This window comes from Rhamphochromis longiceps, linkage group LG13 (assembly GCF_057381845.1).
Source record: "Rhamphochromis longiceps isolate RC_006_pf linkage group LG13, R_longiceps_female_GT1.1, whole genome shotgun sequence".
Classification (NCBI taxonomy): domain Eukaryota; kingdom Metazoa; phylum Chordata; class Actinopteri; order Cichliformes; family Cichlidae; genus Rhamphochromis; species Rhamphochromis longiceps.
Window position 1 is genome coordinate 39,474,460 of NC_140569.1, and position 27,639 is coordinate 39,502,098.

General features: G+C 41.7%; 1 protein-coding gene across 2 annotated transcripts in view; it reads right to left on the reverse strand.

Annotated features, from left to right (window-relative positions):
* Nucleotides 1-25,496, reverse strand: part of zswim8 (zinc finger, SWIM-type containing 8) — a 73,179-nt gene extending 47,683 nt beyond the window's left edge. For both annotated transcript variants that reach the window (XM_085427244.1, XM_085427245.1), the window contains exons 1-10: nucleotides 23,920-25,496; nucleotides 12,488-12,641; nucleotides 11,550-11,644; nucleotides 10,373-10,545; nucleotides 9,452-9,559; nucleotides 9,295-9,376; nucleotides 8,128-8,248; nucleotides 7,763-7,964; nucleotides 6,801-6,976; nucleotides 5,284-6,592 (exon numbers count right to left, since the gene is read on the reverse strand). In XM_085427244.1, the coding sequence (XP_085283370.1) occupies nucleotides 5,284-6,592; nucleotides 6,801-6,976; nucleotides 7,763-7,964; nucleotides 8,128-8,248; nucleotides 9,295-9,376; nucleotides 9,452-9,559; nucleotides 10,373-10,545; nucleotides 11,550-11,644; nucleotides 12,488-12,641; nucleotides 23,920-24,097 (2,598 nt within the window). In that variant the 5' untranslated portion in view covers nucleotides 24,098-25,496. The remainder of the gene's footprint in view (nucleotides 1-5,283; nucleotides 6,593-6,800; nucleotides 6,977-7,762; nucleotides 7,965-8,127; nucleotides 8,249-9,294; nucleotides 9,377-9,451; nucleotides 9,560-10,372; nucleotides 10,546-11,549; nucleotides 11,645-12,487; nucleotides 12,642-23,919) is intronic.
* Between the last annotated feature and the right edge of the window lie 2,143 nt (nucleotides 25,497-27,639).

The window sequence follows — 27,639 nt, forward strand, 5'->3', positions numbered from 1 at the left end:
CCTTCCATGATGGTTCCTCGTCTCCCTCCTCTTTCTTGGGTTTCTGCTGCCTGAGGTATTCACTGAGCACTCGGTCAGTTGGGGCCATCTTCCCAATGTATTCTTGGATGTTCCTTGTCTCATCCTGGACTGTGGTGCTGACACTCACCAGTCCCCGGCCCCCTTCCTTCCGCTTAGCGTACAGCCTCAGGGTGCTGGACTTGGGGTGAAACCCTCCATGCATGGTAAGGAGCTTTCTTGTCTTTATGTCAGTGGCTTCTATCTCCTCCTTTGGCCAGCCTATTACCCCAGCAGGGTACCTGATCACGGGCAGGGCGTACGTGTTGATGGCCCGGATCTTGTTTTTACCATTCAGCTGACTCCTCAGGACTTGCCTGACCCTCTGCAGGTACTTGGTGGTTGCAGCCTTTCTAGCGGCCTCTTCATGGTTCCCATTTGCCTGCGGGATCCCCAGGTACTTGTAACTGTCCTCTATGTCTGCAATGTTGCCTTCTGGTAGTTCAATCCCCTCAGTTCTGACTACCTTCCCTCTCTTTGTTACCATCCGACTACACTTCTCCAGTCCGAACGACATTCCAATGTCATTGCTGTATAGCCTGGTAGTGTGGATCAGTGAATCGATGTCTCGTTCACTCTTGGCATACAGCTTGATGTCATCCATGTACAGGAGGTGGCTGACAACTGCTCCGTTCCGTAGTCGGTATCCGTAGCCAGTCTTGTTAATGATCTCACTGAGGGGGTTCAGGCCTATGCAGAACAGCAGTGGGGACAGAGCATCTCCTTGGTAGATCCCGCACTTGATGGTAACTTGTGCTATGGGCTTGGAGTTGGCCTCTAGTGTTGTACGCCACATCCCCATTGAGTTCCTGATGAAGGCTCTTAGGGTCCCATTGATCTTGTACAATTCTAGGCATTCCAGTATCCAGCTGTGGGGCATTGAGTCATAGGCCTTCTTGTAATCAATCCAGGCAGTGCACAGGTTGGTCAGTCTGGTCTTGCAGTCTCGGCTGATTGTTCTGTCTACCAGTAGCTGGTGTTTTGCGCCTCTGGTATTCTTGCCAATTCCTTTCTGTGTCCCGCTCATGTATTGACCCATGTGCCTGTTCATCTTAGCTGATATGATGCCTGACAGGAGCTTCCATGTAGTACTGAGGCAGGTTATTGGTCGGTAGTTGGAGGGGACCGGTCCCTTCTTGGGGTCCTTGGGGATCAGGACCGTCCGACCTTTGGTTAGCCATTCCGGGTGTCTCTCGTTAACTAGCAGCTGGTTCATTTGTGCTGCCAGACGCTCGTGGAGTGCAGTCAGCTTCTTCAGCCAGTAGGCATGAACCATGTCGGGCCCTGGTGCTGTCCAACTCTTCATACTGGAGACCCTTTCTTGGATATCTGCCACTGTGATGGTTACTGGACCCTGTTCAGGGAGGTCGCTGTGGTCTGCCCTCAGATCCTCTAGCCACTGAGCATTGCCGTTATGGGTTGCATCCTTCTCCCATATGCTCTTCCAGTATTGCGCCGTCTCCAGCCTTGGTGGTGCTGTTCTCTTATTGTTCCCTTGCCACTGAGAGTACACCTTTGCTGGTTCTGTGGAGAACAGCTGGTTTATTCTCCTGCCTTCTATCTCTCTGGTGTACCTCCTCAAGCGGCTGGCCAAGGCTGTGAGTCTTCGCTTGGCAGTTTCCAAGGCCTCAGGTATGGACAGCTTGCTGTATTTCTTAGGCACCTTATTTGTCGCACCTTTCTGCAACTCCGTTAGTTGGCTAACCTCCCTCCGTGCTACTTTGATCTTGCCCTCTAGCCAGGGTGCAAGATATATATATATATATAGATATATACACACACACACACACACACACACACATACACACACACACTGGGTGAATGTGCAGTAGTAGCAGCAAGCAGGTGAATTCTGTACATTAATAAGAATAGACATCTGACTATTTTACAGAATAGACAATATAAACATATTTAAAATTAAAGGAATTTGAAATGTACATTGTTCCTTGGTTTAGTATCTGGAAGAGAGTCCTGTCTCAGTCAAGTATAGATGATGTGGGAGGGCGGGTGTGTGTGTTTAGGGCCCGGATGGCTTGGGGATAGAAGCTCCTCTTGAGTCTCTCCGTCCTTGCCCGGATGATGCGGAACCTTCTACCAGATTGCAGAAGTTGGAACAGTTTGTTGCCAGGATGGGACGGGTCCTTCAGTATCTGCGCTGCTCTAGTCCGGCATCTCCTGGTGTAGGTGTCCTGAAGCGGGGGGAGAGCAATCCTGCAGCAGCGTTCTGCTGTACGGATCACTCTCTGGAGAGCTTTTTGGTCCTTCACACAGCTGTTCCCGAACCACGATGTCATGTTCTGTGTGAGGATGCTCTCCACAGCGCCTGTATAGAAAATCCTGAGGATCTCTGGAGAGACCCTGAACTTCCTCAGTTGTCGTAGGTGATACAGGTGCTGCCTAGCCTTTTTGGTCTGGACCTGAATGTGGGCAGCCCATGTCAGGTCTGAGGAGATCTGGACACCAAGGTACTTGAAGGACTGCACCCTCTCCACTGGAGCTCCATTGATGATAATGGGCTTGTAGTCTCTGTGCTGACCCCTTCTGAAGGCCACCACCAGCTCCTTGGTCTCGCCGACGTTCAGCTGGAGGTGGTTGTCCTGGCACCATGATGCCAGATTCTTCACTTCGTCCATGTAGGCCGCCTCATCGTTGTTGGAGACGGCACCCAGCACCACTGTGTCGTCAGCAAACTTCACAATGGTGTTGGAGCCATGGGTGGCCACACAGTCTGAAGTGTAGAGGGAGTAGAGCAGTGGCGAGAGGACACATCCCTGAGGTGCTCAACACAGGAGCACTTCAGGGATGTGTCCTCTCGCCACTGCTCTACTCACATCAGTGGGGAGGTAAGCGTTGGAGGTGGCGTTGGATCCGGGGTAGGGAGGGTGATGCGTCGGTGAGTGCTCATCAGTATCAGTATATGTATGTGTGTGCATGTCCATAGTTCAGCTGAGACAGTGTCTTTCGCCCTGCTAGGCTAAGTAAACAGTCTTCCAGCCAACTCAGGTGGCCTTGCATGGAATGGGAAGGAACAGACTAAACACAGTCGTTATCAGGGTGTTTTGTTCAGCTCTGACCTTGCAGCTGGCGCCGAGAGGGTATCCGCATGAAGTGATGGTATTTTTACTTTAGTGCGAACAGCTCATATGAATTTCAAAGCAGTTCTACAGTCCAACACTGGTCTCTCAATCTCCCGTTGGAGAGCCACGAGCTTCGCCATACTTGCGTTCTGTGATATTGCCATTTCTTGTGCTCAAGGAGCCAATTTCTGAGAATTCACGGCAGTGTGCCTCCCCGAGATGTCATCCAATTTGCGCCCAGAGATGTTATTCCGAGCGAGCCCTTCCAAGATGTATCCAGTCTGCAGTCAGAGATCTTATTCTGAGTATTCACAGCAGCCGTAGCCTCTCCAAGATCTTATCTGTGCTGCACTCAACGAGCCCATTTTGAGAAACTCACGCCTCTCCCATCGTTCCAATCCCAGCGGGCAGCCTTGTGGGGGTTTGAACAGCCGGTTCCGCTTTCTTAATTCTTCGATAAGTCAGGGCCAAGCCAGCTCCGATCAGCCAGAACCCTGTTATCATGGTTCCGAATAGGTAGATATCTTCAGCACTCAGGCTCACCCGAGCTCAGACTTCTCGTTGAGAAAGGGGTGTCAATTGCATTTAGGGACCAGTTGATCCAATCCATAATTCCTCTTTTAGGTTTTAGAGAACAGATTGTGAGAGAGTGTTCCAGGGAAAATACAAAAAAAACACGAGACTAGACAAGGACATAAGCAGGGAAGATAAGGGAGAGGAGAAAAAGTGCGTCTGCCTCCTCCGAGAGCCAAAGAAGTTATGTATTTATGTTAAAAATTTTTGATGGCAACAACATATCACAAAAACTTGGGGCAGCCAACATGGCTAGAAGGCTAGAGGAACATTTTGCAACTACTATCGTGGGGCAACCGTGGCTCAAGAGTTGGCAGTTCGTCTTGTAATCGGAACGTTGCTGGTTCGAGCCCCGGCTCGGACAGTCTCGGTCGTTGTGTCCTTGGGCAATCCATTATTATTATTATTATTATTATTAGAATGTCTCCAAAGCAAAGACAGGCAGAGGGTCACTAATCTGCAAAGATACTGGTGCATCCAGTGGTAACCCTCAGCCTCCTAGCAGACATACCTATGGTATCAATTTCAAAATCCTAGATAACACCCTAAGTTATTGCATTCACAAGATTTTCAGGAAACATGACCTTTGACCTTGACATCAATGAGATTCAATTGCGTGCTAGATTTTTAGTAGATACACCTATGATATCAACATAAAATTCTTACTTGATATTATGATATCAGTGTTGCCTGATGTACTATTACCTCAGCATCCACAATATATAATATCATCAAAAGAATTGATCAATCTAGCAAAATCATGGTGTAAGGGACAAGGGTGATTTGAAAAATTGTTTTAAATTCATTCTGGAAAACATGGATGTTCCAGGCTTAAAAGGAGGGCGAGCACCGATCTTGTTATTAGTGGTTGCTTTCAGTTCAGCTAGAACTCTGATGGTATGGGGGTGCATAAGTGCCTAATGTCTAACAAAGGCGTAAAAAGTACAACTGTTTTTGTGTTAGTTAAGTGGTGTATGTTTATCTTGGTAACTTCGGGGGATACACAAACTTTTTTACAACTGTTTGCGTATGCCAATATACATAATATCTTAGCAGACATTATCAATTTCTTCCAAACGCAAACTTATCGATGAAGTCCAAGTGTTTAATCTTTAAATCCTTTGTGACTGAACAATGTAACCACAACACACTGGGCCCTACTTTTTAAAATGGCAAAGGATCAGCAGATGAAACGTTTATTAACCTCTGATGTTCAACAAACCTACATGAGTGCAGAAAAAAAATCATATTCTTTTCTCTAATTGTAAGATGCTTTCATTAAAAAAAGCTAACTTTTTACAGTATGTCAGTTTATCTTAAAAACTATTTTTGACTTTATTGGACAGTGTTTGGACAGGCTAGCTTACTTATAGTCATGAATTTCTAACCTCTGAAGTTTAGATATTTCGTTAATTTAAGAAAGTCTACAAAGCGTAACTTTTACTGTACTGGTAGACAATGATGTAATTTTGCGCATCCTTGTATCTAATGTTTATTTCATGCTCTTACTTTCCAAGTGAACTGCTTTTCTTTTGTTGTTGGGTTTCTATGGTTAAAACTGGGTCTTTGCACTTACCTCCATGCGTCCCTCCTGCTCCAGTGGTTTGATCCCTGCAAAGATGTCTGGCTCCTCCTCCTGATGGTTGTCAGCTAGCTGTCTGTCTACACCCTCTTCTGAAGCAGCACTCAGATAGTATGCCTGGTAGTCATCTTCACCCACAGCTTCTCCTTCAGCAGCTGCACGTACAGCTTCAGCTCCTTCACGAGCTGCTCCACCTACCACTACTGCTCCACTTCCTGCTACTGCTGCAGCAGACACCAACTCTTTGCAGCCTAGCACTGGCTTAGCAGATGTTTGAGGGGTGCCTGATCTCACTGTAACTGCTGAAACTAAAGGCTGGTTACTACCAGCTGAATCTACATCTTCATCTATGTTAAGTGCTGGCTCCACCTCGGCTTCCTTTTCTGCTGTGCTGGGCATGCCCACAACTATCACTCCATTCTCTTTCAAAGGGAAACAAGGTGGAGCAGGCTCTGCAGCAGCAATTGCTGCAGAGTCACGGCTGCTATGCTTTGTTTCAAAAATCTTGCTCCCTCCACTGTTGCACTTCCGTGAATCTCGGAGCAGTGGACTTGGAGAGGGCAACATCTCTGGTGGTGGTGGGAGAAACTCGAAAGTGTTACTAGCCTCAGCCCCCAAAGCCAGATTGCAGCCGTCATCCAGACTGAGCTCAGCCAAGTCTGGCTCCAAGGAGCTATCTTCACTACTAGTTCTGCGTTTGGCACTTGTATGCTTACTACTTCCTAATCCTCCACCACCGCCAGGTCCTCCTCCTGTTGCCCCCTTCCCACCTCCCTGAGTCAGTTTCAACTTTCCTCCAGAGGAGGAACCCGGGCCTTTGTACATGCACTTTCCTCCTCCATCTTCCAGGGATAGTGAGACACTCCCTCCCAGTCGAACAAGCATCCCTCCACCTCCACTCACTGACAGTCCCTTCCTCTTGGTCAGAATGGTCTCCTTAGGTCGCACTGCTACCTCCTGTTGTGTGGAGTTACTACTTGCCCTGCCTTTATACTCTCCTGCCGGTCCGCCTTCAGCTCTGGCCCCTGATTCAGAAGAGTCAACACCACCTCCTGCAGGCGACTTGATTCCTCTCTGGTGCAGCATTGCCCTGGACCAGCAGAACGTGGCACTCTTCTTATCTGCACTGCAGTAGGTAATGCCATCCAATGGGTAGGCCACCTCCCAGTTGAAATAGCAGGACTCCACAGCAGGTTTAAAGCCTTGAAACAGTTTATCCAGGGACTTGCGATGCTGTCCCCGCTTCACTATCTCTATAACTTTCAGGTGCCACTGCCTCAGCTGACCGGCCAGTTCCAAACGCCTAGAAGAGAATGTCCATAGTCTTTATATTTAACATGAATTGCTACTTCATATTCACTGGCACCCTAAATATGTAGTTACACACAATTAGTGATAAATGTGCTAGCAGAGGCTATTTTTTAATAATAGAATTTATACTTCATGACTAAAATTCTGTGACAGGTGAACCAATCCATGACCAGTATGTAGCACGGTGTCTGTGGTCTGACCTGCAGGGGCTCATAGTGGGGTCGAGCACTGCCAGCCTCCAAAGAACCACCATCTCATCACACATGCTTGCACAGGCATGAGCGGCTACTTCTGACTGTCCGTTGCTCCGGCCAGTATGACCACTAGCACTGCTGTGTGACGCTGATGTGCGAACGCTATACCACCAGCTAATGATCTGAATAGACACAGACAAGTGTGTGTGTGAGAATCAGTGTAATATGTACATAATGATTTCATACCAAATGTATGAAATATACATCCCTGTTTCCAAAGAATGTTGGGTGCTGTGAAAATTCATATCCTGTCCTTTATGCATAGGATATATGCAGCGTATCAGATGATGAACTCAGGAACAGCACCTTTTTTTGTTAAAGTGCCAATTATGAATTTAAGTCATATGCATTGTAGATAAACCAGGATACAGGCTACCCATGCTGCATCAGCTCCTCCTTTAACAACCCGTGTACGCATTTAGGCACAGAGGAGATCAGCTGCTATGGTTTTGAGTGATTTTTTCCATCATTGCCAAATACAGATTTTAGAGGCATTGGGCCTCTTTTGTGTTATTTTTTTGTTTCATAATGTGCCAAATGTTTGGCTGGACACAGGACAGCCTAGTGCTCCAACTCTTACTACATAGTCATACTTGAAGAGAATGTGGTTTTTCCTAATTTCTAAAGCAAGGAAAGGCATCTTTGAACTGCCTTCTCTGGAGCAGTATGTTGCCATCAAGCTATAACCTAATGAAAACATGATATTTACAATTCAGTTGGGTTTTTTGTAGTCTTGTCCTACTTTGAGGGCTTTTTTTTAAAAATAGGAAAACTGCAAAGGCTTCACAGACATTTCTTTCCCCTTTAACAGTACATTAAAAGTAAGGGTCCCATGTCTAAATCTTTTCTTCTTTGTACTGGGTTACTCTCATCTTTTGGAAGTCATCTCAGAGTAATGGCCAACATACCTGTTCGTAGGTGAGGCACTGTTCAGTGAGAATCTCCAGCAGCGGGGCAGCATTGCTGTCTCGCCTCTTAAACATCTCCCTGACAATGGACAGAAGGTTCCAGATGCCTTCTGGCTCTCTACCCCTCAGAGGTCGCAACAGACATGCCCATTCAGCAGCTGCTGGTGGCTCGGTGGATGACAGGTACATGGAGTTCACATCACTGAGGATAACACAAATAGTACTGGTTTAGGCAAAGTAACGCTGAGGTACATTTACTAAAAAACAAACTATATCCAGTGAAAGATTTACTGTAGCACTTTCTCGTCAACACTACGTCATATGCATAAGATGAAGGGTAATCATGTGTGACAAATCACGCCTACCTGAAAACAACAGGTGAAGGCCCACAGAACTTGTGTAGAGTCTTTTTGATGTTGTCACTGAGGGTTGACTCATCCAAATACCAGGTGCTCTGGTCCGATGCTGAAGGGCCTGCTGTTGGATCTACAAAAATAAATTGTGCAGAAATAATTGAATCTTAAGAAAAAACATCTACTCTACACAATAAACTACAGAAGGCTTTGCTTTTCCATTAACAATTAAAAGGCATCAGAGTCCCCCATGAAAAGAAAATGTGGAACAGTAGTGATTTTATAGAAATGCTTTCATTTCTCCAAGAATAGTCTAAGGAGCTTGGAAAGAAAAGCGTCTGGACTTCTTTAAGTTTCTTGAAAATGTTTCACCTCTCATCTGAGAAGCTTTTTTCACTTCTAAGACCAATTGGTGGAGAGTCACAGATTTTTAAACCGTATTGGGAGTGTCCCTAAGAATGTTGTGGACCCCCTATTTTTCCTCTGCCTAATCACATGAGCCAAGGTATGAAAAACAGGTGTGGTTCACAATCAGCCAAGGTTTTGGGTGTGAGACCTTGTCCTACCCTATCCTGTGACTTACTGAGACCAAATGACCCGAGATGTGATGGCTACTCTTTCAAACCATCTGTCTTCTCTGTCCAAAAAGTGGACATTAGCATCCTCTAAAGAGCGATGTCCTTTAGATGCAGATGGACAGCCGAGTCTTGTCCTGTCAAGGTGGCTCCTGTGTGGCTGGGTCTGAAGTATTTTGAATGTTGTGTTGAATTCTATTCTATTCTATTCTATTCTATTTTGGGATGTCGTGTTTGGAAAAGTCTTTTCTGAGTTTCTCTGATAAACCTGCTCCATAAGGGATGACAATGTTGTTCCGTTTGTCCTTCTGATCCTCCCTAGTTGGTGTCTGATCTTCTTTTCTGTGCATCTTTACTGATTTGATGAAAGCTCAATTAGGATAACCCCAGAGCTTTCTAAGACAGCTTTTTAAGAGCTTTCTTTACATGTGTATGTTCCTTCTTTTTTCCCTTCTGGCTTCTCCCAACCAATTGCTCTTAGAACTGAAGAAGCTTCTCGGATGAGAGGCGAAATGTCTTCAAGAAACTTAAAGACATCACAAAGTTTATGTGATGCAGCCTCAGATTTTTCAAATGCTGTTTGTTTAGCAATCTGATACTGAACCTGGAGCTCCACACACAGTGTTGATGGCAGTGGACTGTGAGGACAGCAACTCATCCAGGAGTCGCTGGGCTGTAGGCAGGATCTGGAGAGAAATAACTGAATGAATGCATTTTCTTTAATCATTTGGTTTATAGAGATCATAAATAGCTTAAGATACCTGCTGAGGCAGCTCACTGATGAGGTACTGGGCAAACTTTTGAAGCTGGTCTCTCTGCAGTCTGGACAAAGACTCAGAAACTGGAGCCCTAAGACACACTGCTGATGCCTACGCACACACAGACACACACACACCATATTTGTTTAGGTATTTTTAAGGGGGATTGTAAACAGAAAGAAGTAAACAGATCAAATGTAGGAAAATACAGAGGAATGGCATTGCATTAATAGGTCCTTTAGTCAGTAGCCGTCCCAAGAAGCTAAATGGTGGTGTATTTGCATCCTTCCTGAAGGAGAATATTCAGCCATCAGGTCACGCCCTGAAATTCAAACTCATTTGGTTAACACAGTAAGATGAAAATCTTCCTTTGCGGCTGAATTAAAACAACTGCAAAGAAAAGTGGGCAAATTCTTTCAAATCAGTAATGTGAAAGACTAATGGTCCGTTATCACAAACACTTATATATTTCCATCAGAAGTTCCTGGGCAGGTAAAATGACAATTAGAAACACAAACCCACAAAAAAATGATCATAATCAAAAAACAACAAAGTCCCTGGAACGGCAGAATGGATCACTGTTTTCAAGTAAACAGATGACATGCGGAGGAATATTTTTTAAGATGACTGGTCTTTTAAGACGAGAGGTTTTCCAGGATATGTCCATCATCAAAAAGCTAAGTGTATTCATCTTGTTTAATTTTTTCCTACCATCATTTCACAAGAATTCCTTTATATTTTCTTCTTTTTTTTTTAAGGAAAAACAAAGAGAAAGACAGGAAATACAGAGAGACAGAGACAGTGTAGTGTCAGGATTCAAACTACAGATCTGCTGCTTTACGCATGCACATGAATTCAGTATGTGTTCCAACCACAAAGTTAGTGGTTTACCCTTTAAATACCTGAATATTAACAAAAACTTACATTGTGGATCCTGAAGAGACAGAGTGCCACCACATGGGCACACCACTTGGCTCCTGCACCACAGGTACAGCTGCAGGAGGTGATGCGACAGCGATCAAACATGACCGCCACGTTGTAGGCTCCTTTAGACTGACTGGACTGAGTGGAGACTACTGTAGCACTGAGATGAAAGCCTTGTAAATTAAAACAGAAAAAAACAAAATCAGCAAAGACAACAATGAGTTTGAAATGGAAGCAAGTGCATTTCTTTGATTGGAAATTATATTTTAGTGTCCGACAGAATGGTTTTGGTTTTGATATTGCTTAGTCTTTTATTTAATATAGCTCTTTTGTGCAAAAGGTTTGCAATCTTACAATGATTAAATTCCAGACCAAAATATTCTCTCCCACAAAAAAAACAAAACGCAGGCATTGTTTGAGGTTTTTCCATTTTCTAATCCATGTCATCACACAACACATTTGTACAAAGTCCTACTAGTAATAAAGGAGAAGGTGCCTCAAACAAATTCAGACCAAGTCATATAGCATTCACACCTATGGGCAATTTAGTGTTTCCAATTAACGTATCCCCACTAACTGCATGTCTTTGGACTGTGGGAGCAAGCCGGAGTACCCAGAGAGAACCCACGCAAGCATGGGAGAGCATGCAAACTCCACACAGAAAGACCCCGGCCTGATGCTGCAATTGAACTCAGGACCTTCTTGTTTTGAGGCAACAGTGCTAACCACCGTTAGCCGACCAGCACCTTAACCCACTCTGCATAATACATATCAAAAGTATTTGTCATTAAAAGTTGGATGCGTGTGCACAGCAAATGGCTTTGTAGAGAAACAACTTAAAAGGCCCTATATAGGTGAAAAACAACAAAACAAACAAACCAAAATGTCACCATTTAATGTGGTATTTGGAAGATTTGCAGTTAAAAGTTGGAAATTGGGTTTAGATATTACACATACCCAGCATTCTGAAAACAGGATTATACTAATAGCAGACTTGTAGAAATAATGGAGGTAAATGGAGTACCTTTGAATCACATGATTTACTGTAACCTGCACATGGTGTTATTCTAAGCTTGGTGATTGTAGAAGAATATAGTGTGATATACCAAAGTTAGAACACCAGAGAAATGTTTTCCATAAGAGTACTCATTCTTATGTAAAGGATTACTCTACTTACCAATTTGCAAAGGGTCTTTGACAGCTCTGATCCTATAGAGTTGTTCTCCACGCTGGAATTCATCTGGACTCCCATTAGCAAGGCAGGAATATAATCTGCAGCAGTATGAAACCAAAGTCAAAGAGTCAAAGCAGAGTCAAAGTCAGCATAGCCTAGATAGTTTAAAAAAAAAAAATCATCCTGTTACTTTTATTAGCAGTCACATTGCCAATAAACATCAGTCAACCAGACAGCCATGGACGCCTTTCCTTTCATCCAGTCTCGATTTTGTTTATTTCAATACTTTTTTCTGTGCAAAAATAGTTTTGTTTCCTGTTTGGAAACAAACAGGAAACAAAAAACAGGAGATTGAATTTTCTGGATTAATTTTGCAGTTATCTATTTTACTTTACCTAAATGTTAAATGCAATATTTTTAAACCCAAGGTTGACCCCTTTTTGGATTTCAAATCCGTTGTAGTGGTGGGCACACTAAGAAAATTTGTTACTGTCCACCAGTAACCAACAACCAGTAATGGAGAGAGAGAGAAGGCTGAATATATCTACACTTATGTGCAAAGGTTTGGGCACGTTGCATCTTTTTTTTTTTATATTTCATGTTTGTGTTTTTATGAATAAACAAACAGAAACCCCAACTGTTACATGTGACACAATCTTTGATTTCATCTGGGTTTAACAGAATATACTCCTAACTTAATGGTTAGTGATACAATATAGAAATAGAAACTATTACTATACTATATTACATGTGAATACATTGATGAATGTTCATTTCTCATTTCATTTCTTTTCTTTTTGATGCAGCATGCTTTTTCCCCACAGCCTTGGTCCAACAGTCTCCGTAACAAAGTAATATTTGAAATTTCCCAATTAAGAGGAATTAATGCATTTATGGTTTTTATCTAAGGCGAATAAAGGGTTTAAAAAACAAATCCTCACCTGATGTCCTCTTCATTCTCAGGGAAGCTCCAGTAGGCAATGCGAAGCTGGAGCTGTTCTGGGACAGGAGGATAGACCTTCTCTACCACTTCAAATGGGATGTGAAAGGCGACCTGTTTTGCTGACAACTCCACCAGTGGAATCACCTGACCATCTGAGGAAAACCATCAAAGAGAAGATGATCAGCACAGTCAGGTGACAAAAAAAATCTTTAATGTCTTATAGGGCTGCTCAAGTAATCGAATTTTAATGACGATTACGATCTGGGCTTTCAACGATCATTAAAAATGACTGAGCCGATTATTAGCCCCTCCCTCGTGCTTTACTCTCGTGCTGCTCCGTGTGGCAAATCGAGCGCACCTCTCTGCATTTCGAATACGTGTCACAACAATTAAGAGCAGCAGTCTCCAACCTTTTTTGCGCCAAGGACCGGTTTATGCCCGACAACATTTTCATGGACCGGCCTTTAAGGTGTCGCGGATAAATACAACAAAATAAAACTAGTACCGGTACCGAAAAAAAGAAGATTTACTCATAACACACGTGAAAAGACCCAGGAAAACTGAGTTAACAACAAAAACGATAACAAAATAACGCTGAAAACTGATAAAAACCCTGAAAACTATACATTTCACACCTGAGCCTCAACTCTCGCGGCCCGGTACCAAACGACTCACGGACCGGTACGGGTCTGAGGCCCGGGGATGGGGGACCGCTGATTAAGAGGACCCGAGGGAAGCTTGGAAAGCTAAGCAGAAGTTATTTGGAGAGAAGAGTGACTGCCGTTGGTTGAAAAGAGAGGTAAAAAAAACTTCAGTGGTGTGGAAACATTATGGGTTCACGGAGTCAGACGTGGATCAAGTAGACAGTGTGTAAACTTTGCTACAGTGTTACATTTTTCATTTATGTTTATATTGCAAACATTTGCACTGTTATCAGTATTTGCACACTATTTTATATTATTTTTTTGACAATCTTTAAAGTCATTATTCAATACCTTGTTATTGTTAAATAAATATCGTCAAATAATCGAGATCTCACTTTCAGTGAAAATAATCGTGATTATCATTTTTGCCATAATCAAGCAGCCCTAATGTCTAACTTAAATTCTTGCCAAAAAAAGTAATAATTTTTTACTAATCACGGTCTTCCCACAGAAATATCATTAAGTATACTGTAGCTACACTCTCTCTGAACTAACCTCATTAATTATTTTCTCCAAGTCATTAAAAATGTCTTACCATTAACTAATGTTTCAAATTTAAATATGGTCGGTTATCCCTGTTAACTGGCTACATGCCACAGGCTTTTATGGTGGCTGTAATTAAACCATTGCTTATTTGATCTAGACGTGTTAACCAATTATAAGCTGATTTCTAACCCTTTTATTTCAAAGGTTTTCCTAATAGTTGTTGTAACACAACTAGACAGTAATTTGCGCCGGAATGATTTAACAAAGTTTCAGTCACTATTTAGAGTGGATCACAGCACAACACCAGTGAATGTTACATATGATCTTATGGCCTCTGACAGTAAACTTAAAGCACTTCAGTTGTTCCATATTTTGTCACGTTACAGCCATATTACAAAATGCAACATTCATTTTTCACCCTAATAGTTTACACATGAATACTCCGTAATGTAAAAGGGAAGCGTTTGCTTGAAAATCTTTACTAATCATCAACAACATGGTCTGGGCCTCCAGTAACAGTGGGAGGAATCGTTCAGTAATTTTTGACCAGGGTGTGTCCTGCAGAGTATTTTTTCAACAAATATGTAGCACCGCTTTCTTTCACCTAATCAAAATGATAATAATTAGAAACGTCCCATATGTTCCCTCATCCCTGCAAGACTGGACTATTGTAATGCATTAGTATTGTACTCTTGGTGCTCTAAAAACTCCCTGAAAAGCCTTCATCCTTTTTTATATTCCTTAAGACTGGCCTTTATACTCTTTGGGGTTTTGGAGTTGAGCATACTATATGCTCTGTAATCTGAATACTTGAATAATCAGGCTTTGTTATATAGCTTAAAGATCTCGTAGGACCAAAGCATCTAAACAAAGTACTTCACTCTCAGACTGCAGGCAGTGAACTGTGGTTCCTACAGTTCCTACAAGTAAACTGGGAGCCAATCCCCCTCCTCTGGAACCATTATACCAGTTTGATTTCAGGAGATAGACACTAACTACTTTCAAAATTAGACTTCAAACTTTACTGATCCCAGTTCACCCTGGTCCAGTCGTCTGTTATGCTGCGATAGGCTCAAGCTTCGGCGGGACTTCCCATGATGCAATGAGCACTTCTCCACTCCACTCTTTACTTTCCATGTGTTTATACAGCACTGGTGTATGTCACTAAATTTCTCCAGTAGCTTTAGTTAGGTCTTTGACTCTATGTTCTCCTTTCTTTTCTCGTTCCCTGTAACTTGGTATCAAAGTGTGTGAAAATACAGTGCCGATCAAAAGTTTAAGACCACTTGAAAAATGGCAACAAGGAATGTGGTCCCGTTTCAGTTTTCAGTAAATTGCATGCTCAAAAAATGTTTTGTCTCACTCCCATTTCTTCTCGTTGCATGCTGAAGTTCTACTTGGAACCTTGGTAAAATCCAAACATGCAAAATATGATTTTTTTTGCCATTTTTCAAGTGGTCTTGATTGGGACTGTAGTATTGCCAGTGACAGAGTGACATATGTTTCTAAAATATTTTGTTCTTGACACACTTTCACTTCATTTCAAGCTGTTTGTAATGAATCATGCAACCTGAGAGAAACCAATAACAAAACATTTCTTAATATTGTAATTCTGAAAAAGTAAAGTGAAAATAACGGCACAAAAGAAGAGATGGACAACACTAAATGTGGGTAGCATAACCATAATGACAGGATGCTTATTGAGAGCATAGGGGTCTGCCAGTGAAATAAAAAAGGCTTCAGATTACAGACCTCATTTACAAGCTACTACTTTTGCTGGTGTTTACCATATATGGAGGAAAGCACTGTTCATATAATGCCATGCTGGTGTAAAGGCCCCAGGGTTTGTGGTAAAAGGCCATAGGAAAGCCACCAAGAAAAGCTGACCAGCAGTCCTGATCTGTTTTAAGTATATCGGTAAGCTAAGGTATAGTGTGATAAAATACACGTTTCGATGTTTGTTTGTCTTGCTGAGATAAAAACAAATGCAAACATCAAGCACCACTCATTTTTCCCTTACATTTATGGAAATAACTGGCTTCAATTAGAAGGGCCTGTTTACAGGGAGTCATACAGGTAATGACTATTTAAATCAATTTCAAATAAACATAAAGCCTGTCAAAGGTCTCAGAATTTATATCTATGTTTCACTGCTTTGCAAAGCTGTTCAATTTAACCAGAGGCTGAACGCTGCCAACATTAATCAGAGCCACATACTGCCATTTCCCCCCTCAAGTAGTAAGAAAATAAACAATTTTCAGTTACAGTGGGGCAAAAAAGTATTTAGTCAGCCACCGATTGTGCAAGTTCCCCCACCTAAAATGATGACAGAGGTCAGTAATTTGCACCAGAGGTACACTTCAACTGTGAGAGACAGAATGTGAAAAAAAATCCATGAATCCACATGGTAGGATTTGTAAAGAATTTATTCGTAAATTAGGGTGGAAAATAAGTATTTGGTCACCTCAAACAAGGAAAATCTCTGGCTCTCACAGACCTGTAACGTCTTCTGTAAGAAGCTTTTCTGTCCCCCACTCGTTACCTGTATGAATGGCACCTGTTTGAACTCATCATCTGTATAAAAGACACCTGTCCACAGCCTCAAACAGTCAGACTCCAAACTCCGCCATGGCCAAGACCAAAGAGCTTTCGAAGGACACCAGGAAAAGTATTGTAGACCTGCACCAGACTGCGAAGAGTGAATCTACAATAGGCAAGCAGCTTGGTGTGAAAAAAATCAACTGTGGGAGCAATCATCAGAAAATGGAAGACATACAAGACCACTGATAATCTCCCTCGATCTGGGGCTCCACGCAAGATCTCATCCCGTGGGGTCAAAATGATCATGAGAACGGTGAGCAAAGATCCCAGAACCACACGGGGGGACCTGGTGAATGACCTGCAGAGAGCTGGGACCAAAGTAACAAAGGTCACCATCAGTAACACACTACAACGGCAGGGAATCAAATCCCGCAGTGCCAGACGTGTTCCGCTGCTGAAGCCAGTGCATGTCCAGGCCCGTCTGAAGTTTGCCAGAGAGCACATGGATGATACAGCAGAGGATTGGGAGAATGTCATGTGGTCAGATGAAACCAAAGTAGAACTTTTTGGTATAAACTCAACTCGTCGTGTTTGGAGGAAGAAGAATACTGAGTTGCATCCCAAGAACACCATACCTACTGTGAAGCATGGGGGTGGAAACATCATGCTATGGGGCTGTTTTTCTGCCAAGGGGACAGGACGACTGATCCGTGTTAAGGACAGAATGAATGGGGCCATGTATCGTGAGATTTTGAGCCAAAACCTCCTTCCATCAGTGAGAACTTTGAAGATGAAACGAGGCTGGGTCTTCCAACGTGACAATGATCCAAAACACACCGCCCGGGCAACAAAGGAGTGGCTCCGTAAGAAGCATTTGAAAGTCCTGGAGTGGCCTAGCCAGTCTCCAGACCTCAACCCCATAGAAAATCTGTGGCGGGAGTTGAAAGTCCGTGTTGCTCGGCGACAGCCCCAAAACATCACTGCTCTCGAGAAGATCTGCATGGAGGAATGGGCCAAAATACCAGCTACTGTGTGTGCAAACCTGGTAAAGACCTATAGTAAACGTTTGACCTCTGTTATTGCCAACAAAGGTTATGTTACAAAGTATTGAGTTGTATTTTTGTTATTGACCAAATACTTATTTTCCACCCTGATTTACGAATAAATTCTTTACAAATCCTACCATGTGGATTCATGGATTTTTTTTTCACATTCTGTCTCTCACAGTTGAAGTGTACCTCTGGTGCAAATTACTGACCTCTGTCATCATTTTAAGTGGGGGAACTTGCACAATCGGTGGCTGACTAAATACTTTTTTGCCCCACTGTAGTTTCATCAGTTGAAACTCACACCCAATGAGGGAGCAACTGATGTTTTAGCGAAAATAAGCTGTGTAAGTTTCTATCTGCAAAATATCTGTCAATTTTACTTGCTTAGCAATAAAAAAGGGGGTAAAATGCATATTCAACTCCTCACCAGTTTTCTAAGTAAATATATTCATGTAAGTGCTGTTGACATAGAATTTTTACCAGATGTCAAAAACAACCCATCCAATCCACACACACACACAAGTAACCATCTACCAGCAAGCTTTTTATTGTCATTAAGCATCCAGTGTTAAATGAAATTAGAAGCACAACAACTAACAGTAAAAACAAATCTAAAAATACCAACTTTCCAAATGTACAAGGTTTATACAGATGTGCAATGGTAACGTCTTGTGCGGTGGTGGTGATGTTTATTTGTGATTGTGTGTTGCAGTGTGTATGTGATATTTATATGTGTGGTAGGGGTGCTGATGTGTGAGTTCAGGTGAGGCAGGGACGTGGTCAGCATTGATGGCTGGCAGAAGCAAACTGTTGCCGGGTTTGTTAATCCTGGTTTGAATTGACCTGTAGCGTCTCCCTGAGGGTAGCAGGTCACACAGGTGAGATGGAAGAAGGGTGGAGTCTCTTGTGATTGCCTCAGCTCTACTGAGGCAGCAGGATGTATTAATGTATTAATAGAGGGCAGCTAATGACCTTCTGCACCAGGGGTGTCGAACTCCAGGCCTTGAGGGCCGGTGTCCTGCAGGTTTCTCAGACAGGAAGGCACAGCAGCGTCTGCACTGATGATGGTAGCTGTGTTTACAATCCAGGAGATGTCGATAGACATCATGGTGCCCAGGGATGCGAAACCCTGAACTCTCTCCACACAGTCATCATTTAGTGACCCGTCTCTTCACTAAAGACCCAGTGGTAAGGTGGGTCAGCTCTGTTTTTCTGAAAGACCATGATCACCTTTTGTCTTTGTGGTGTTCAGAACCAGGTGTTCCAACTGGCTTGTAGTAGATGTATATAAAGTGTATACCTCAAGGATATGAACACCTTATGAAAGACATTATCAATTAAAGATCAAATAGGCTTTATTAAGGGACAATTAAACCCAAGATAACATAAGAACCATCCTGCGTATCACTGAATATATTAAACATAACTGTATCAGTGCGGCCTCAATAACTCTCGAGGCTGAAAACGCATTTGTTAATGTTAACTATACCAGGTACTTAAGAAATCTGGATCTGGATCAATGGGTTAAAAATAAATGAGAGACAGAGTGTACAACTGCACCTACCTGTACACCAGACAACACAGACTTTTGCTTAACAACAACACTTTTTGCAATTTTTATAAAAACATTGACACAATACGGCAGAATAACGATCTTAAAGTGGTACAGGTTGGGGGTGGCTGATGATGTAAGTTGCTATTTAGATCATCTAGACAGATGTCTTCCAATATTAATTAATCGGCTTTAGCTCTGTATTCTTTTCTGGATATAGAAATTTGCGGAGTCTGGCTAAAACACTTATTTGAGCATTGAACTATATTGTATTCAAAATTACACAGTTATAAAATATATATATATGAAAATTGAGTGCAAAAAATGAAATTACAAGTTACTTTAACAAGAAGAACGATAAACTATATTGTGGGTATCAAACATAAGGCACATGGGCCAGAATTGGACCAGCAAAGACTAATATGGCAGGTATGGTTAGTTTTACAAGTGATTCACCAAAGCTGCACTGTTTTCTAAACACTGGTGCCACAATTAAATGTAAATAACAAGCAAGGTATTTTCTATTACTGTCTTCTGTTACTATTTCTTTTTCTTTTTACAAAAACAGAAAAGCAAGTTTCACTGGTCCAGCCTACTTAATATAAAATGATCAAAATGAGCTGTAAATGGCCCATAATGTAAAATGAGTTTGACGTCCATGAATTACACGAAGCAAACCATATCAAAGTGACTGAAGACATTAAGAATAATACTGAAAGGTGAATTTTCCTTTCACTGCATTTTGGCTCAAAAATAGAGGCATTTTTTAAGGGGACCCATGAAGGTACCTAAGCCTTTTAAAAACATGGATAAAACTTACATGAAATGGCAACAGGCCAAGAATAACATTTCAAACTATGAAGGTGAGCAAACATGGAGGCATGGCACTGCCAAACATGATGAAATATTTCCATGCAGCACAAATTCGACCTGTAATCTGCTGGTCTGACAAAGATTATGAGGCTTAGTGGCAAAACTCAGAAGTATGCACAAGGAAGCGAAATTCAAAGTCTTACTGGAGAAGACTGGATTTGATAAGACTTTTTGGTTCCCCCTAAATGAGGAAATCTTTGTCTCCAACACAGGCATGTTGGAGACCACATGGAACAGGAAATGTAAACCATTCTCATGTCTTTTGACTTTGCTCAGGCATTTTTTTTCCATAGACTGTTTATTTGGTAGTTGCCAAATTTCAGGGTTATGATATAAAAAGGCCATGTACCCTGTCGTATTTACGTAATATGGAAGGAAATACTGTATCAGGAGAAAACAGTTATTTGTTTAAAATCCTGTTAGTAGCTTGTAAGAAAGCCATTACAAAGAGGTGGTACAAACTGGAACCACCAACGCAATTCACAAGATAAGATTTCAGCAGAAACGGTGTTGAGAGAAATGAAAGAATGAATCAAAATCATGTATCGATGACAGGGTGAGGACTGAAATATTTTTGTAACAGGAACAAACTATTGAGATGACACAATATAGACTTTTTGTGGATTGATGTAATGTAATTTTTCTGTATTCTTTTGTGTATATTTGAAATGGAAAAAAGATTTTTATTCTTTTTTTAATGAAAGGATTTAAGGAACATTTAACAATTAGAAATCTCCACGACAACAAAAACACTTGGAGGACCTTTTAATTTCTGGCATTTGATGAACTAAATGGTAAATGGCCTGTATTTGTATAGCGCTTTTCTAGTCCCTAAGGACCCCAAAGCGCTTTACACAACCTGTCATCCACCCATTCACACACACATTCACACACTGGTGATGGCAAGCTACAATGTAGCCACAGCCACCCTGGGGCGCACTGACAGAGGCGAGGCTGCCGGACACTGGCGCCACCGGGCCCTCTGACCACCACCAGTAGGCAACGGGTGAAGTGTCTTGCCCAAGGACACAACGACCGAGACTGTCCAAGCCGGGGCTCGAACCGGCAACCTTCCGATTACAAGGCGAACTCCCAACTCTTGAGCCACGATCGCCCCAACTAGCCCTTTACAAGCTGAGCTCTGTTGGATACTAGAGAAGGTTTAAATGCCAAAAAGACTTCAGGATGTTCCTTCGTCCACCATTTAAGCTCATGTCAGCAGCAGAAATACAAGTTAACTTTAATTATGTTCATAACCCACTGAACTGTCAGCATATCTGCTAACAAGAAACTGTAGCCTCACTGTATTTACGTGCAGCACACTGTAGAAGTGGCTAGCACTGTCACCTCACAGCGAGAAGGGTCCCGATTTGAACCCAGGGTGTTAATGTCTGAACTGCATTTTCTTACGGTTCAGGGCTTTTCCTGGTACTCTGGTTTCCTCTCACAGTCCAAAGACATTTATTTTAGTGTAATTGGTGATCTAAATTGACTGTAGAGGTGAGGTATTTAAAGTCCTTGAAGTGTATATATATATATGCACGATCTGATATCCTCGTGTTGGTGTTGTTCCCAGATCATCATACTAAATGTTGTTCCAGGATCAACATTGCAAGTGACCAATCAGAATGTTGTGACGTCATACTTTTGCGACTTCAGGAAAAACCGGCGTAAAACAAAAAACTGTACTTAAGCTGCGAGAAACCGCCTCTGTCCGCCGATCAACGGACCCTGACCCTAACCCTTTAATAAACAGTAAGCAGAATTGATATTGTCCTTGCAACATTGGAATTTCATAAATGCACGAATGGCTTGGCGCGCAAAAGAATAACGTCACAACAATGTGATTGGTCACTTGCAATGTTGAACCTGGAACAACATTTTCATGATGGTCTGGGAACAACACCAACACGAGGATATCAGATCATCCATATATATATATATATATATATATATATATATATATAACAAAGTGGTCTCTAAATGAATGCTTATTTGATAAACACCATATAAATGTGGTTACACTAAAATACACTTCAGACACTCAATCAAGACTTCAGCATTTAAGAGAAGTGGGTTAGAAAATGGCTTAAAGTGTTTCTCTAAGATTGTGTCTAATAACTGTCACAAGCCTCATATCTTATTTAGCATCTCATTCCATTGTTGATGACCCACAGATTTACCTACCACTGAAACGTAAATCTGTGAGTCCTCTGAAGGGTTTGCTAGATTGTTTGGAGGATGTCAAGGCATGGACGGCTTTCAACTTTCTTAACTTAAATGCACAGAACACAGAGGTCATTGTGTTTGGTCCCTGTGACCACTATGACTTTGGCCCTTTATAAATGTATAAAAAACCCTTTGTGAAGAACCTAGCAGTGATTTTTGACAGTATGAAGTACAGTATGTTTGACACACAGATTAATGCAGTTTCTTTCATCTCTGCTTGCAAAAATGAAGCCATTCCTCTGTTTTACAGACTTTGAGAGAGCTATCCATCCTTCATTTCGCCTGACTTTTGTAATAGTGTCAGACTCAGGTGTCAGTCTGTCATCAGGTAGCCGACTGCAGTTGGTCCAAAAAGCTGCAGCACTGACTGGCACACGCAAGCGAGACCATACTAGCATCCTTACACTAGCTACCAGTTAGTTTTCAAATTGATTTTAAGATTTTATTATTCGTTTTTAAGGCGTTGCACGGGTTAGTCCCCTCATAGCTTTCTGATCGTTTAAATCGGTACACTCCTGCAAGATCACTGAGGTCTGCCGTTCATATGCTCCTGGCTGTCCCTAGGTCCAGATTAAAGCACAGAGCAGACTGGGCCTTTGCTGTAACTGCTCCTAAATTGTGGAACAAACTGCCCTTTCACATCAGGACCTCTGCTGTGAAGGGACACTTTCAAGTTTGTACTACTTTTATTTGTCTTATATTTTACTCAAATCTTCTCATTTTATACTTCTTTTTCTTAAATCTTGTTTTGCTATTTTTATCTCTTGATTATCTTAAATGTACAGCACCTTGGTCAACTGTTGTTGTTTTAAATGTGCTATATAAATAAATTTGACTTTTTTTCCTCATTTGTCTTAATATCCAGCATTTGTGTAGTATTACTTTTGGACAAAAAAGTTTATCCACAGTGTCATCACTTCCTCAGATACAAGACAAGCACAGTTTAGACTTCTGCTGGTGCTTAACTGCAGCACACAATGCAAAGGTGTCATATGTGAGTGCTGGCAACCCTTTAAAAAACTACAGCTAAAACAAGGAGAGCTAAGACTACAACTGAGAACAATTCCACATTCAGACCATGAACAGCATAGACGTCAGAACCATTCAAAACAAAAACATTGCTCCTGATGTGGCTCACGCAGTGCCTCTGTAAAATATAGTGGGTTGGTGTGAGAGGAGAGCTGACAGCTGGAAACTGAAGACATTATATTTAAGTTTCTATGCTGCTTGTTAACTGCTGTTTGATATTAAACACGACAGAGTGTTTGAATTTGTTCTCACATGTTAGTATTTTGCTCATGCATTTGTTTGGTGCTTACTAAAAAAAGTCTAAGCAGGTCAATAAAACTTCTCCATGGAGGAAGAACCCTGCCATCTGTATGACTATTTTATTACAAAATATATAGATAGTAAATATATAGATAGTAATGCGAGAAAAAAGTAATTGAATCCTTTCCTGAAAGCAGGACATTTAGCAAAATCAGAACTGATTTAACATAATTTTTTCAGCATTTTCAAAGACATTTGGAACTTTCTGTGCGCTATTAGTTTAATCAGACTATATTATTACAATCTAATATCAGATTGTCAGATTCAAATTTCATGACCGATCAACAATAACATCTTGGTGCTTAGTGATAACAAACCTTTTCTTGTAATTGTATTTTAAAAGTCTAATCAAAATGTTTACTTTAATCTGACAGTGCAAAGTGGAACTGACAGACTGCTTTTCTTCTATATGATAAAATATCAACTGAATTAACAGGTTTTAAAAATTACTCCACAGTTTTGTTTCTGCTTCAAAAATTAATTTGCATGATTAATTAACAGTATAGTTTATATTATAAGATATCATAGCATCAAATGCGTTTCCCAGCAGCAACAGGTAATACTGCTATAGTACATTTTCAAGTATGTATAATGAATGGAAGCACATTGTGTGTGTGTGTGTGTGTGTGTGTGTGTGTGTGTGTGTGTGTGTGTGTCCCTCTCCGACCTTTAATCTTGACAGTGGGGGAGTTGGGTCCAGCAGACTGCTTCCTCCATCCCCTCCAGTTCTGACAGAGGCTCTCGGCCTCCGAGATGAAGGAGCAGAGAGAGTCTTCTTCGAATCGGTCCGAGTCTTCAAAGGAGAACCTCTCCCCATCCTCCCACTCGGCAAACATCAGTTCCATTACATCCACTCTTAAAGAGGTTAGGAGTCCCGGGACAGCGATTTGAGTCTACGGCCTTTCTGCCGTCTAAAAAACAAGGGGAAGCCCGACAAACAGTGCCCACAGCTCCAAAAGAGTCAGTCTGAACACTGGGGGAGGGGAGACCACTAACAACCAAATCACTGCCGAGAGGCTTATCGCCTCAAACACATACAATTTTTTAAAACAATGCTTTGAATAGTCTGCAAAAAATATATACAGCACAACTACAATTAATATTTGTCTACGTAGCTATTTGTGATTTCAGTCGGCATAAGCCACTGCGCAGAGGTGAAGCTTCCTTCCACACTTGGATTCAAAGCCAAAAACTCTGAATAGTGAAAAGTCTTTGACGGCAACTTTGCCGCTGAGATGCCCAACGACTCAAACTCACAAAGCAACGTTCCTGTCAAAAGTAGAAAATGAAAAACTCTCTCATCATAGAGCCACGAATAAGAATAGAAAACAGAGGTTAAAAAAACGCTTGTTGGTGTAAATGTAAAGCCTCGTGAAGTCTCGAAGCGGTTTCGTTCATCCAGACGTCCTACTCTTTTCAGGCATTTAGCTCAACTCACACTGGGTATCAACATTAACTACTGCTGCATTATAACGATCCTGAAAGAGTCTTTCTCACAAGAAAGAAGATGTCAAACACCCGTGGTGTTAATATTGCAAAGTGTCTTCTCTGTTCCTCGTTTAATGAGCTAGTTTTAATGTCATTTTCATTGCAATGGAAATAAGAATTAGCTAACGTTAGCAGATAGGCTAACAAATGCCTACTTGGATACTATAAACATGTCATGCGCTGTAGACAGTTAAACTACGATTAAATATCGTTTATATTTCCGACTACAGGCTTATTTTGCTCGATTTACCTTCGCTGTGCTACCTTATGTTAGCTATATGTACTAGCATTAGAAAGCTAACCTCCAGTCGGCTAAGTTCAACTAGCTTGAATAGCTGTTTGTTTACATTTACTGCTGATGTTGTACACCTTCCGCACATTAAGGACTACATACTTTCTTACATCGCATATCTTCCGGACTTAGGCATATATCTAGGTTACGCTTGTTTCATATTATGATCTAAATCCACGCTCTTAGCATTTTTTTCCGTTCTTTGTGCTGATATTAGAGGCTCTGTCTGACGTAAAAGCTGGCATATTCCTCAGTCAGATCTGATGAAGAAATTCAAACGAGTCCTTTAGATAGCTCCCTTCGCAACTGTCACCAGTTGTCCGTCTTAAAATCCTCTATGCCTTCAAATGACACCGGGATATCAGGATGATTTTTCCCTTATCCCACGCGTCAAAGCGTTATCAAAGTGTATCAACCTGTCTGCCGGGGGAAGATGGCTCACCTCTTCTACAGCTCCTCCTCGATCAGCTGATCACAGCTTCCGGTTGCCAGCTCTAGAACGACACCGCTGAGCCCGTTGCTGTAGCTCGGCTGGAGAAGCCTGCTGTGAGACGAGGCATTAACCAACTCGATACAGTTAAGCATAATGTATCGAGTATATCCACGTGTCATACTTAATCTGGGGTAATCAGTTTTGTCACTAATTAAGCCACTGCCTCCAAATTAATTATGCCACCACAGCCTCCAAACTTCAAAAGCCCGTTTTGTATTTGACAGCGAAGCTACCAGCAGCATAGTACTCTAGGGCTGGGTATCGTCACTGATTTCTAGAATCGATTCAATGCCGATTCACAAGGTCCCGAATCGATTTGATCCACGATTCGATTTAATTCGATTCAATTCGATTTGAATCTGGGAAATTTTGACAGCCAGAAATATTATAATTCAGATCAGTACATTTACATATTTTTGTATCTATAAAAAGGAAGCTGACACACGCAAGACTTTATCAAAGGTGTGAGCATCACAGCAGATGCCTTTGTGTCAAAGTAGCTGAAGATAAAACACAGAAAAACATGTAGGTGATTTTCCTGGCCTGGGATTTTATAAAAATATTCTGCAGTACATCAAAAACGAAAGAAAACCATTAATCAACAATGAACAATACAATCAACAATCAACACATGAACAATACCTCTGAAATTACAGAGGTTTTATCAGAGACACGGCTAAGCGTTTTGCATTTTGCATAATTTTAAAAAGTTTAAATTTGTTCAGCATTGAATGGCAGAAGTTAGGTTTTCTTTTTGGAAGTATATAAAACGGAAAAAAAACACGTCGGTGAACAATTACTATTCTAAATGAATTATTATCCGTTATTTACCTGTGATTTATTATTATTATTATTTTGTTTGGGTTTTTTTTAGCAATTCTTTACCACAACAGTTCACACTTGTTCTATGAGCCTCTCTGTAGGTTTCTTAGGTCTGGTAGACCTTCTCAGTATCTCAGACATTGGGGAAGGTGAAGGAGGCTCGCTGTGGTGCTCAACAGGGTTAGCACCTCGTTGTTCAGTTCCAGTCTCTGTGTCCTGATGTTTAACATCCTGTGTCTTTAACAGACTTCTCCGGTTTCTTCTTAACACTTGTCCATTCTCTGTCTGAACAGCAAACGATCTGGGCCCTACTTCACTGAGAACTGTTGCTTTTTTGTCCCAGAAATCTGGACCTGCAATCCTCACAACATCTCTTTCCTGAAGCGGTTCCAGACGCCTTGCAGTTTTGTCATAAGATAAGATAAGATAAGATAAGATAAGATAAGATAAGATAAGCTTTATTAGTCCCACACGTGGGAAATTTGTTTTGTCACAGCAGGAAGTGGACAGTGCAAAAGTTATGAGGCAAGAATTAGAATACAATAAGAATAAATACAGTACACAACTGTACAGAATAGAATAAAATACTATATACAGTAGAATAAAATAAAATAAATATACAATAAGATAAAAATAGAATACAAATACAAATACTATATACAACTGAGTAAAAATACAACGATGACAGAAAGGATTATTGCACTTAGTATTATTGCATATGTATGGATGTGTGTGCTTGATCAGTTAAAGTCTTTATTATGGAGTCTGACAGCAGTGGGGAGGAAAGACCTGCGAAATCTCTCCGTCCCACACCGTGGGTGCCGCAGTCTCCCACTGAAGGAGCTGCTCAGTGCTGTCACAGTCTGCTGCATGGGGTGGGTCATAGTTCATTTTCTGTCTGTGCTTGAGTTTCATCCTTTTGTCGGTCAGCTTGTCGTCATGTGCATTGTCATTTTCCTTGGAAATGTGTGGAAGTGTGGTGCGGAGCTTGCGATGCATGAGTAGCTCAGCAGGTGATGCCCCACACTCCAGGGATGAAGCTCTGTAGCTTAGCAGAGCCAGGTAAGGGTCGGTCTTACTGTCTCTTGCTTTTTTGAACAATCTCTTTACTATTTGGACTCCTTTTTCTGCCTGTCCTCTCGCTTGGGGATACAAGGGACTAGAGGTGATATGTTGAAATCCATATTGTTTTGCAAAGTCACTAAATTCTCTACAGTCATATTGTGGACCATTGTCACTGATGACACACTGTGGAATTCCATGTCTGGCAAAAAAGCCCTTCATGTGTGTGA